The sequence below is a fragment of the Pan paniscus genome, chromosome 8 (genome assembly GCF_029289425.2).
Source record: "Pan paniscus chromosome 8, NHGRI_mPanPan1-v2.0_pri, whole genome shotgun sequence".
NCBI classification, from domain to species: domain Eukaryota; kingdom Metazoa; phylum Chordata; class Mammalia; order Primates; family Hominidae; genus Pan; species Pan paniscus.
In genome coordinates, this window is record NC_073257.2 from 42,201,654 (window position 1) to 42,213,703 (window position 12,050).

Genomic DNA, 12,050 nt, shown 5'->3' on the forward strand with positions numbered 1-12,050 from the left:
ACTTTGGGAGGCTGAGGCAGGTGGATCACCTGAGGTCAGGAGTTTGAGACCAGCCTGGCCAACATGGTGAAACCCCGTCTCTACTAAAAATACAAAAATTAGCTGAGTGTGGTGGCACACGCCTGTAATCCCAAGTACTCGGGAGGTGGAGGCAGGAGAATCGCTTGAACCCAGGAGGCGGAGGTTGCAGTGAGCCGAGATCATGCCACTGCACTCCATTCTGGGTGACAGAGCAAGACTCTGTCTCAAAAAAAAAAAAAAAAAGAGAAAAGAAAAAAGAAAAAAAGAAAAGAGATTTCTGGCAATTAAGAACAAAACAAACCTTATCTTTTAGAGGGGCGTACTGGGATATTTATGGATGAAATGGTAAGACCTCTAGTGTTTGCTTGAAAATAGCACAGGAGGAAAGGGGAAATGAATGGGACACGGGCTGAGCATCACCGGCCAGGAGGGGGCCAGGAGCGGGTGACCGTGGAAGCTGGGGTTTCATCACAGCAATCCACCAAGTTTCATGTTTCTATTTTCCGTTGTCAAAGAGATTTTTAAAATATCAATATGCAGAGACAGAAACAAAATAGAACAAAAACTCCTTTCAAGTTTTTCTAGAAGATACACATCCCATTACAAAGTTTAGAGAGACCACAGTAAACAAAATCCCTTAGTACTAACTTCTCTGTGGCTTCTAGCTAAACCACCTCCCCAATGCCTCATTTTCATTGAACACTCTTTAAATGTATTTTTTTAAAAAAAGACATTATAGCCAAGGCTGAGAAGTCCTGTGGGCACTTACGTGGCTGCGATGACCACCTCTTCAGTGGTGATGGGCTGGGTGAGGGACCTGTCCTGCAGACGGCGTAGCCTCTGCTCCACAGCTGCGTTTCTTGAGCGTCGCTTTGGAACATTTTGCTCATCAAAAGATTTTTCCATCTCCTAAGATTAGAAATATTGTGGAACCCTTATAAATTCAAGGAAAGAGCTGGGCATGGTGGCTCACGCCTGTAATCCCAGCACTTTGGGAGGCTAAGGAGGGAAGATTGCTGGAGGCCAAGAGTTCAAGACCAGCCTGGGCAACAAAGTGAGACCCCCTCATCTCTACAAAAAATGCATAAATTAGCCAGGCATGCTGGCACAGGCCTGTAGTCCCAGCTACTTGGGAGGCTGAGGTGGGAACATCACTTGAGCCTGGGAGGTTGAGGCTGCAGTGAGCTATGATCGCATTGCTGCACTCAACCCTGAGTGAGAGAGTGAGACCCTATCTCTAAAAAAAAATTAAAAATAACAAAGAAATTCAAGGAAAGGAAATGGGGGTAGTAAAAATTCTTCACTTTGTTCTCCTACAGGACCTACAGGAGGGGTCACTAATGAGCACCTCGTATTGTTGTCAGAAGTGTACACTCATGCTGTGTCCATGAGGTGGCCACAACCAGCCAAAGATTAGGAAGAGAACAACAGGTGGGCCAGAGGCAGGAGGGCCTTAGCATGCCCAGAGGTGCATGAAGTAGGCTGGGTCCACAAGATTCTCTCTCCCTAAGGCTTACAATTTTTTTTTTTTTTGAGATGGGGGTCTCACTGTGTTGCCCAGGCTGGTCTCAAACTCCTGGCCTCAAGGGATCCTCCTGCCTTGGCCTCTCAAATAGCTGGGATTACTGCACCCAGTAGGGATCTCTATTCAAGCATGTTAGCACAGCTTACCCTGAAAAGCAACCTCTTGGCGGCGACACTCAGCTTGGCTCGTTCATCCACCTTTTCTTCATCTGCAAAAAGCCACAAATTAAAAACTGGACATCATTAGAGAAGGTTAAGTTCGGTCTCCAAAAAGTCTTTCAGGGCTGACCTGGAAATCTTTGAATACAACAATAGGTGCACTAAAATAATAATTGGTGGTAGTTTCCCCTTGCAGGGAGCCCATTCTTTCTGCTCAGTGAAAAGGTACTAATTTCCCTTGCAATTCAACCCAGCCAAACCAAAGCAAACTCTGTCCAGGGATTTCTACTCTAACGTTTGTCTGATCGAGATTTCATGAATATATTTTATGGGGGGAATTTCTTTTAGTTTTAAATAGTAGCAGCAGCAACAACAAGAAGAACCTGCTCCTTTGGTTTGAATTAGTTGTTTTTACATTGATCACTGTATGATTCTCTAACTGCTCTCAAAAAGAAGGGAAAGCTTGTCTGAAAATTTCAACTAGATTTTATCATATTCACAGAACGAAAACCTGCAGCAAAGGGAGACATTGTCATGCTCCATCATCTTACCCTCTCAAAAAGCCGAAAACCTTATTATTAAATCCAGTCTAGATGAGATAATAAAGAAGAAAAAAAAGGGAAACAGGTACTTGCCATCGACTGTTGGCGTTTCTGAATGTGAAGTGCACCTAGGAAAGACATTAGCAAATAACAATAATACATTAGCAGGTGGGAGCAGAAGATCGAAATAAAACATCATACTGAAAGTAAAAATAAAAATGCAATTAAATTCTTTTAAGAAATAACCTCCTGGTAGCAATTCTAGTTGTGAAAACACACATACAGTTGTGAAGCAACACTGTGGAGCGTGTGTGCACACAATCCCAGCCAAGTACACACCCCGTGGAGAGAGACCAGGCACAAGAACAACTTGTTAAACACCACTGATGACAATTTTCCAGACAAATCTTACCATTTCTATGCAATAGTATATGACACTTTAGTATAAAACTCAAATACAACAAGTAGATGGACATTTATAAAATGAATATAAAATTCCTCAGTTATTTTCACTGTAAAATCTGGTGAATATGCAATCTGGAGTCTAATTTAACAAGGGGTTAAAAACATTAAAACCATTAAATAAAGAAAAATAATGTTTCTTACTTCTTATCATCTGAATGCAATGTAAAATTGTGTATGTATCATAATACCGCTGTAAAGGCTAACATTCTTTAAAAAGACTTTTAAATAAGCCAAATAAATAATGCTTATAGGTTAGATGGAAGAACTATGGAATCGCCAACATCCTATATAAATAGCGTCAAGACCATCTGTGTGGTAAAACTCCTGTGTCATTGCCACGTTCCTGGATGAGGAAACTGCGCATATGCATGCCTACCTATCCGATTCCTTTCGTTCTGCTGAAGTTATAGGTTGGGTTCTAAATCTCTCGGAAGTTTTTCTACTTTCACCAGGAGAAAAATAGCGTCTTGGTTTCCGGGACCCTCTCTCCCGTTCCACACCGGTGGGCAAGCCAGGTCCTTCGGCCGACCTCTCCACCCGTGATTTGCTTTGAGAATCAAAGGGCAGAGAGTATAAGGAAGGCAAACGAAGACAGAGAAAGAGAAGACGGCAAAGGATTATGCATCTCCGTGAGTCAAGGGACAGACACCACCAAACCCCTCTTCATGCCTCTACCATGCACGTAAGGAAGGAGACATTCCAGACACCCAATCCACTAGTTCCCCATTAGTAGGCAGAAGCAGAGTGGTAGTTTTTGAGCCATTTTCCGCATAGTCGCCCTGCACACACTTGTGAGCTAAGCTAATATGATTCAATGCAGAACACAACACAGGTCGAGGAGTGAATTATTCTGCCAGGGACGTGCAAGTGACACAGCTGGAGGGCGTGTGAAGCATCACCTACAGTTCAGGTCTCCTGCAGGCGTTGGCAGATGCCAGGAACGCACTTCGGAGCTGGGCGACAGAGACCTTTGTGTCCAGCATGCTGATCTCCCCATAAGGCCCTTCGGTCTTGGAGCTGGGCAGCTCCAGCTCTCTCCTGGAAGCTGGGTCCTTATACTTCAAGGCCTGGAGCTGAGGGGGGCCTGTGAAATCTGACAGAGAGCGGGTGCGGACCTTGCGCTTTTTCGAGGCTTCCCTGTTGTGACCAGTTGGTTTGGCGTCTTGGGACACAGGCTCACTTTGAATGTAGAGAACCATCTCGCTCCTGCCTGTCCTCTCAGTGGGCTGGTGCGGAGCTTGAGGGGGTTGTGCCACGTTTTCCAGTTCCTTCTGATGCTCTAAGGTGACTGTGCTCACAGCAGGCTTACCAAAGTCCTCATTTCTAGAGGGATCTTCTGGGCTTCTCACTAGCCCATCACCCTCCAAAGCCAGTAGGGTTTTCTTGCTTTGCTCGAGAGCTTCAGTGAAGCGCACATCTTCTTCTTTTTCTTCTCCTTCTCCTTCCCCTTCTTCTTCTTCTGCTTTTGACTCGCAGATATGGAGAACTGGGCTATCCCTTCCGTCACCTTCTAGAACCGTCAAGCTGGGAGGTTTGGGGACATTCTGGGTGGCCGATGCTACCCAGCTACACTCAGATGCATTTTCTGGGGTTTCTGGCGTCACCAGCTTGGCGGTGTGACCGGTATCTGCGGGTTGGACATAGCCACGGATTGGCTGTCGTGTAGAGCCTGCTGCCTTGCTGGGGACCCTATCAAAGGCCGAGTGCTCAGACTGAAATGACACGTAATGGACTGGCGCTGGCTGGTGTCTCCTCTGAGTTACGGACTCTGAGGCGAGTTCAGGGCTGTTTCGAGCACTTTCCTCTTTCACCAATTTTTCTCTAACTTTAACTCTTTAAGAAAGAAAAAGGATTTAAGTTGCAAAGTGCAGTAACGGCCTCACAGGAGGAAAGCATGCGTAGATCACAGATTACCAGTGAATGGAAACCGACCTGAGAGAGAATAACTTGTGAAAAAGCATTTTGGTGTCTAATGTCAACTACTTGTCAGATGATCCTGAGTTGAGTTTCCAATTTGCATATGTATGCCCAGGAGGTGCAAAACTAACTCTACCCCTGTAAAAGCTGGCAGGGGTCAGATGCTATCCTGGGGGAGAATGGGTCCCTTCTGACTAAATAAATACCCAGAAGTCACAGAAAAATGCGTTAATATCCACCACCAGCATGCATTAGGGCATAATGAGCCTGGTCCCTTGAATCAGTAAGCTTTCCTCATGTACACGCCCAGAACACGGACTGTGGGGGAAGGTTCCTGGCATACAGACACCTATTGACCAAACGCTGTAATTTCATTGTCGTCTGAAAATGTAAGAGCACTCACGATTATTTATGCTTTTTATTTAGTTCAAGATACAACAATCGCCTCTCTTTTAAAGCACTCAACTAGACATTCACAAGCTTTTTCATGCAATGCAGAGTATATTCATTCATTCAGAAGGCATGTGGCCAGTTTGGGCATCATTATGAATAATTCTAGCACCAAAAGAATGTTAGAGAAAAGATAGTTGCTGACAGAACTAATGAAGTGAACATTTCCCACCACCATCCCCCTGTCCTGCTGTTATGCTCTTAGTTAAAAATGAATCCCAAAAGAGAGGCCGGGCCCTGGGGCTCATGCCTGTGATCACAACCTTTTGGGAGGCCTGGGCAGGAGGATCATTTGAGGCCAGGAGTTTGAGACCAGTTTGGGCAACATAGTGAGATCTTGTCTCTGCAAAAGTAAAAAACAATAGCTAGGTGCAGTGGCGTGTGCCTGTAGTCCCAGCTACTTAGGAGGCTGAGGCAGGAGGCCCACTTGAATCCAGGAGTTTGAGGCTGCAGTGAGCTATGATTGTACAGCTACACTCCAGCATAGGCAACAGAGAGAGGCTCTGTCCCTAAAAAACAAAAATAAAATAAAAATAAAGAGAGATTGCTCCAGTTGTTTCTAAACTTATTCAAATATCTGAGAGCAAAACTGACATCCTTTTCAAAAGCTACAGACCTTTTTCCATTACTGCAAAACAAAGAAACCAAGAGCTCTGGCTGTGGGGTTGGAAGAGACCTCTGCTCAGATCCTGGCTCAGTCAGGTTGAGCTGTGTAGTGTTGGGCAACTCACCTGCCCTTAGTAAGCCTCAGTTGCTTTACCTTTTAAATGGAAATAATAGTGACATAATGTAATGTGATATTTGCAAAGCACGTGGCTTAGTGCTTAGCAAAGAGTAAATGTTTAATAGTGTTATCTAGTTCTTATTTTTGGTTTTTGAAGTACCATGTAGTGGGAAAGCAGACACAATTCCAACTACTTGAGAATGGAAAACTGATTAGGGCTCAGCTTTAAAAAGCAAAGAGGGCTTTTGGAGTGGGAAAAGGGATTTCTTGCGGGGAGAGGAATTTAGACTGTTTACTTAAGCTTAATTGGCAAAAGTAATTATTTATGATGTGCACTGTATGGAAAAGAATAGTTTATTTAATGACAAGTGCACCCTGCTAAATTTGATAAAAACTCCTATATATTTTTTTTAACATACGAGGCAGGGTATCTATATATGTGTCATTAAAGGACAGTCCACACAGACGCACATAGAGGTGGTAACTATGAACAACTCAGGGAAAGAAAACATTCTGAGTTGTTATTTTTCCCAGAGATGAGCCAGTGTTGGAGGTTTTCATACTTAAAACGTTTGTTAATCAAAAGGAGACTGAAGCGCGGTTCCAGTTCTCCTGTGGAATGCGTGCTCCTGATCAGAGACAATCTGAATGTTGTCCTCAGCCAAGAACAAAGTGACTGTCAGAAACTCTGTGTGTGGAGCTTTGTCCTTCCATGACTTACTCATTCTGACTCCTTCCGCCTCTCCCTGCCCCCAGTCTTAAAAATGAAATGATAGGGGGTTTTGTTTGCTTTTAAAACCACATGCCCTAAATTTAACTGTTGAAAATTAACTACTGGTTTAGAGATGAGGAGATATGAAAGCAAGGAGGCTGGAAGGGCTGGGAGCAGTGGGGAGCTGAGCAGATGGGACGCCGGCTAGCGAGTCCAGCTCTGGAAAGGAGCCCAGGGCCTGGCTGGGTGCTCACTACTGCCCCTCACTGGCCAGTCCTATGTGAGTTGGTGAGAAGGGAAAAGCAAAAGGTCAAGTAAAAGGTTTGTCAATCAAGAAAGATTGACAAAGATTGAAAAAGAGGGGGAAGGAGAGATACTATTAGCATGGATTAGGGCATGTGGAGGAGAAAAGCAAATGATTAGAAAGTAACTTCCATGTGATTTTCAAGTGCACTGGTATTAAAGAAGGCAAGAGGAGAGTGGGTGTTAGCTGATGTGTGGTCAGGCAGGAGGAAGCAACACTCATGCACACAAGCCCCAGAGGGCCGGCGTGCGGGTACCTGGAAGGCCAGTTGATAAGTGAAGGTGTGTCCCCTTCGGAATCTTTCTGGAGAAACCACTCATGTTTGGGTTTCCCTGTACTATTGTGTACAAAAAACAAAACCAGATAATCTCTATTAAAACGTCAACATATACACAGACTTTACCATAACTTAAAACCTAAAGGCTGATTTTTATTAAGAATAATCCTCACTTATAAGTGGGAGTTAAACATGGAGTACACATGGTCACAAAGAGGGAGCAGCAGACATGAGGCCCCACTTGAGGGAGGAGAGAGGCAGGAGGGCGGGGATGGAAACACAACCTGTTGGCTGCTGTGCTTATGACCTGGGTGACAAAATATTTAATACACCAAAGCCTTGTGACAATTTACCTACATAACAAATCTGCACATGTACCCCTGAACCTAAATTAAAACTTAAAAAAATAAAAAAACAGGAATATTATAGGGAAAAAAAGAATAATTCTGGCTTTTGAAAATGTATAAGCACATTTTGCTATAGAGTTCATATTCACTTCATGGAGTTTCCAGGACATGTGGCTCACTACTAAAATCAAGAGGTAAAAATAAATGTATCTAAGGCCATCAAATCATGTGTTTTCCCAAGTAATTTTAAATTATTAGAAAGGAGTCTGTTGGCCGGGTGCAGTGGCTCACGCCTGTAATCCCAGCACTTTGGGAGGCCAGGGTGGGTGGATCACCTGAGGTTAGGAGTCCAAGACCAGCCTGGCCAACATGGTGAAACCCCGTCTCTACTAAAAATACAAAAAATTAGCCGGGTGTGGTAGTGGGCACCAGTAATTCCAGCTACTCGGGAAGCTGAGGCAGGAGAGTTGCTGGAACCTGGGAGGTGGAGGTTACAGTGAGCCGAGATCATGCCACTGCACTCCAGCCCGGGCGACAACAGCACGACTCTGTCACAAAAAAAAAAAAAAAAAAAAAAAAAAAAGAACAGAGTCTGTTATAGTCACACTCTGCCCACAAATACCAGGCAATTCTCTTGTAAGCAGCTGACTAAAAGTAAAAGGTAATTTAATTTCCATAAGTTTTGCAGTGGCACATTGGTAAATAGCCTAATATAAAAATAGCATCTATGTAAAACAACACATTTCAAATAAAGAAGATAATTAAAATAAATAAAAATAAAATAAAATAAGTCAATGGGATCACATTTTTAGTTGCTATTACACATTTTCCTTTTAAAATTATCACTGAATAATGTGACCAACACAAGAGTTACAAGAACTAATTCAGGTCGATTCTGCTGATATTTATTGAGCTCCTAGTATGCGCAAGTAATGAGCTAAGGAACGACGAAAATGAATCATAAATCAACATAGCCATTAAAAACCTTAAACCGCAGGTAGGCTAGGTAATATATAGTCCACACATTCACTCCTCAACACACGACTGAGTATGATGCCAAGCAGAATATGAATGAGTAATTACACCAGGCTGAAGGTATTTTAGAGAAACATCATGGGTAAGGACAACCTTGTTTTAACAACATAAAGCAAGTCAAAGGAGGAACACTCAGATTACTGCCCTGTCTCCTCTTACAATGTAGAAAGAAAAAAAGGAAATTCTACAGGCTAGTTACAATGTTTACCAGCTCAAAACTTTATGAGCCTATCTGCAAGAATTTTTCAACACCATGCTGGAAACATATTGCAGCTCAAACAGAAATTTCTAAAAGAAAATAAAAGTTATAATCAACTTAATTTTCTAAAATCATTTTGGTTTGAGTTTTGGTTGGAGGGGACAGGCAGGTACCTGGCACCGCTATTGTACATCTTGCTGTAACCACTGACCTCTATCTCGGTCTAGGCTTGGACTGATCTGTTTCTCCAGTAAGATCCTTCAGCCTTGCTACTCCTAAAACTGTCACCCCACCTCCCCATCCTCTGCATCACATCAATTTTGCCCACAGCAAATAAAAAGTTAAGATGTATGTAAAGTCATTTCATTTCCAAATATAAAGGGTCCAATTCATCAACTTTTATTTGATAGGAAGAGTTTGGCGCATCGCCTGCAGCCAGGAACGAAGGCAGTGCAACTCAGTCCAGTGTGCAGAGGGCAAGAGGGGCCAGTAGACGCCTGCTGTTGGAAATGACATCGAGTTCCTATAACGAATCTGCCGCCTTCACAGGGTTATGTTTAGGCTGAATGCTTTCTGTATAACAGAGGGCTTTGTAAAAGAAGTGCAATACAACTTTTCGAACATGACCTTAACTGACAAGAATAAAATTCGATCAATATCACCGTCAAACTCCATCAAGGGCTTGTGTAAGAATGTTGGGTCAGCATTTATAAAATGGAAATCCCACACAGACACAGGGGACTTACTGGGCTCCATTTGCTTATTACACCTGAAATATGAAACCAGCCAAAAACCAAAGGACTACCACCAGGGTGGTGAATACTCAAAGTCTGAGTATATAGACAGTCTCCGACTTAAAATGGTTCAATGTAAGATTTATTGACTTTAAGATGTTGTGGAAGTGATAGGCATTCAGGAGAGCCTGTGCTTGGAATTGTGAATTCTGTTCTTTTCCTGGGCTGGTGGTGTGTGGTGCGATGCTCCCCTGCGATGCTCGGCAGAGGCAGTGAGCCGCCGCTCCCAGATCGCCACCAGCCATACAACCATGAGGGGAACGACCCATCTCCATAGTGTGCTGCATGGCCAGATGGTTTTGTCCAAATCCAAGCTAATGTGAGTGTTCTGAGCATAGCTAAGGTAGGTTGGGTGTATTAAGTGCATTTTTGACTTAATGTTTCCTTTGTTTTTCTGACTTGCAATATTTTCAAGTTATAATGGATTTATTGGGATGCGACCCCATTGTAAGTTGAGGAACATCTGTAAAATAAATACAAATGTATGTAATAAGAAACAAAGAGGCCAGGTGTGGTGGCTCACGCCTCTTGTAATCCCAGCCCTTTTGGAGGCTGAGGCAGGAGGATCCCTTGAGGCCAGGAGTTCGAGCCAGCCTGAGCAACATAGCAAGACTCTGTCTGTATTTAAAAAATTAAAAAGTTAGTGAAGCATGGTGGCATGTGTCTGTAGACCTAGCTACTCAGGAGGCTGAGGCAGGAGGATCCTTTGAGCCCAGGAGTTTGAGGCTGCAGTGAGCTATGATTGCACCACTGCACTCCAGCCTGGGAGACAGAGTGAGACTCGGCCTCTAATAAACAAACAAACAAACAAACAAACAAAGCATGTGAAGGCATCATGCCTAGGACATAATAAGCCTTTTAAATGCTTTTCTTATCTTTTTCCTTCTTCATAGTCAACAGAGCAATGAAAGTTTATGAATTTCTCTTTTTATGCTTTGAAGACATAATACTTATGGAGACCCAATTCAGAAGTCATGCGATTTTCAGCAGGGTGAGTCCAGCCTCACCAGGAGGGCATGACTTTGTCTTTAGTACATTTAAAGCAGGAGTGATCTAGAAAAGCATTTCTCCAAGTAAGGGTTTCAGGATCCCTGAGGTTGGCTATGACATGTATTTGGGTGAGGTTATCTGCCATCTGAAATGAAAATGAGAGAGGGATGAGGAGACGCCTAAATCAGACACCAACTGTGAACAGGCTGTCCTGGGCACTGCGTAGCAAAGATCTCACAGAATGCAGCCACTTCTGAGTTGTCCAGCAGCATCTACACTTTCAACACTCCCCTCTTCTGTCTCCCATCTCCCCCATCAGACTTCTTAGCTGAGTTCTCCTCCTCACCCCCACGATACAGAGCCCCAGGGTGCTCTTGACATTTCAACTTGGATATTCAATAGACGTCTTAAATTTACATGCCCAGAAAATGAACTCTTAACTTCCCTCTGTCCCAACTTGTACTGGAGTCTTCCCTATGCCAAATCCCTGCTTCGAGTTGCCTTGGCCAAAAAATTGAGACTCGCTTTTTACTCCTCTGTTTCTTTCAAACCCCACCCCTACCTCATCAGCAAGTTCTCTTGGGTACCTTCAAAATATAACCTCTTTCTACCACCTGTGCTGCCATCATTCTAGTTCAAGCCACCACCACCTCTCACGTGCATTACCAAGATGACCTCCTCATTATTCTACCTGTTTTCATCCTGGCCCCACTAAAGTCTATCTTCCGCTTAGCAGCCAGCGTAATGCTTTGAAATGTAAGGCAGATGAGTCATTCCTCTTGTTCAAACCCTCCTAGGGCTCAACATACCAAGTAGTGCAAACCCCAAAGCCCTTGCGGTGGTTCTAAGGCCCTCCCCGATCTGTGGTCTCACTAACATCATCCCTACCACCTGCCCCTTCCGCTACAGCCCTCTCTCTTCGCTAGGATGTGACAGCCTCTGGAGAGAGAGACTTCGTTCACATTCATCTCCTCGGCAGTCGGAACTATGTGTGGTGAACAGTAGGTCTCAGATGCTCATGGAATGATTAACTGATGAATGATAATCTCCACAGCAACTCTATGAGGTTTTCTCATCTCCACAGCAACTCTAAGAGGTCTTCTCGTCTCCATTTTATAGATGCAGATGGTGAGGTGCAAGGGAAAAAGGACATTAACTGCTCACGATCACACGACTGGTAACAAAAGGATGGGGCTTGGACCCAGTGCAGCAGGACCCCCCAGCATGCACCTTCCTTCCAGCCTTCCAGAGTGACAAGCTTCCACACTCTAGAAAATGGCTGCTTCCTTGGCTTGAATGGGTAAGAATGAGGTTGGGATGCCAGTGTTCATGGACTCTAAGGTTAAGCAAGGAAGACACCAAGAACTTCCTGGTCACAGCCACAACCCTGACCGGATGTGGATCTCTCTCTAGTGCCGTTTCCACCGTCAGCAGAGTTACCCGATTACCTATGAATTCTGCAGAACCTAACTACCTTCTTCCTTTGTTTCTCCAATGAACAATATCAAATTAAAGGAGTCAGGCAGTGGAAGGTTGTGGACTGAGCTTTCCACCTTGGAGCAGCGCAGCCTGATCATAATACTGAGGGGT

General features: G+C 44.0%; 1 protein-coding gene across 1 annotated transcript in view; it reads right to left on the minus strand.

Moving 5' to 3' along the window:
* LOC100977039 (supervillin) overlaps nucleotides 1–12,050 on the minus strand; it is a 277,602-nt gene that overhangs the window by 72,565 nt on the left and 192,987 nt on the right. Inside the window, exons 9-14 of the mRNA XM_063607305.1 lie at nucleotides 7,075–7,155; nucleotides 3,615–4,544; nucleotides 3,088–3,258; nucleotides 2,340–2,374; nucleotides 1,693–1,754; nucleotides 791–930 (exon numbers count right to left, since the gene is read on the minus strand). Coding sequence (XP_063463375.1) covers nucleotides 791–930; nucleotides 1,693–1,754; nucleotides 2,340–2,374; nucleotides 3,088–3,258; nucleotides 3,615–4,544; nucleotides 7,075–7,155 — 1,419 coding nt within the window. The remainder of the gene's footprint in view (nucleotides 1–790; nucleotides 931–1,692; nucleotides 1,755–2,339; nucleotides 2,375–3,087; nucleotides 3,259–3,614; nucleotides 4,545–7,074; nucleotides 7,156–12,050) is intronic.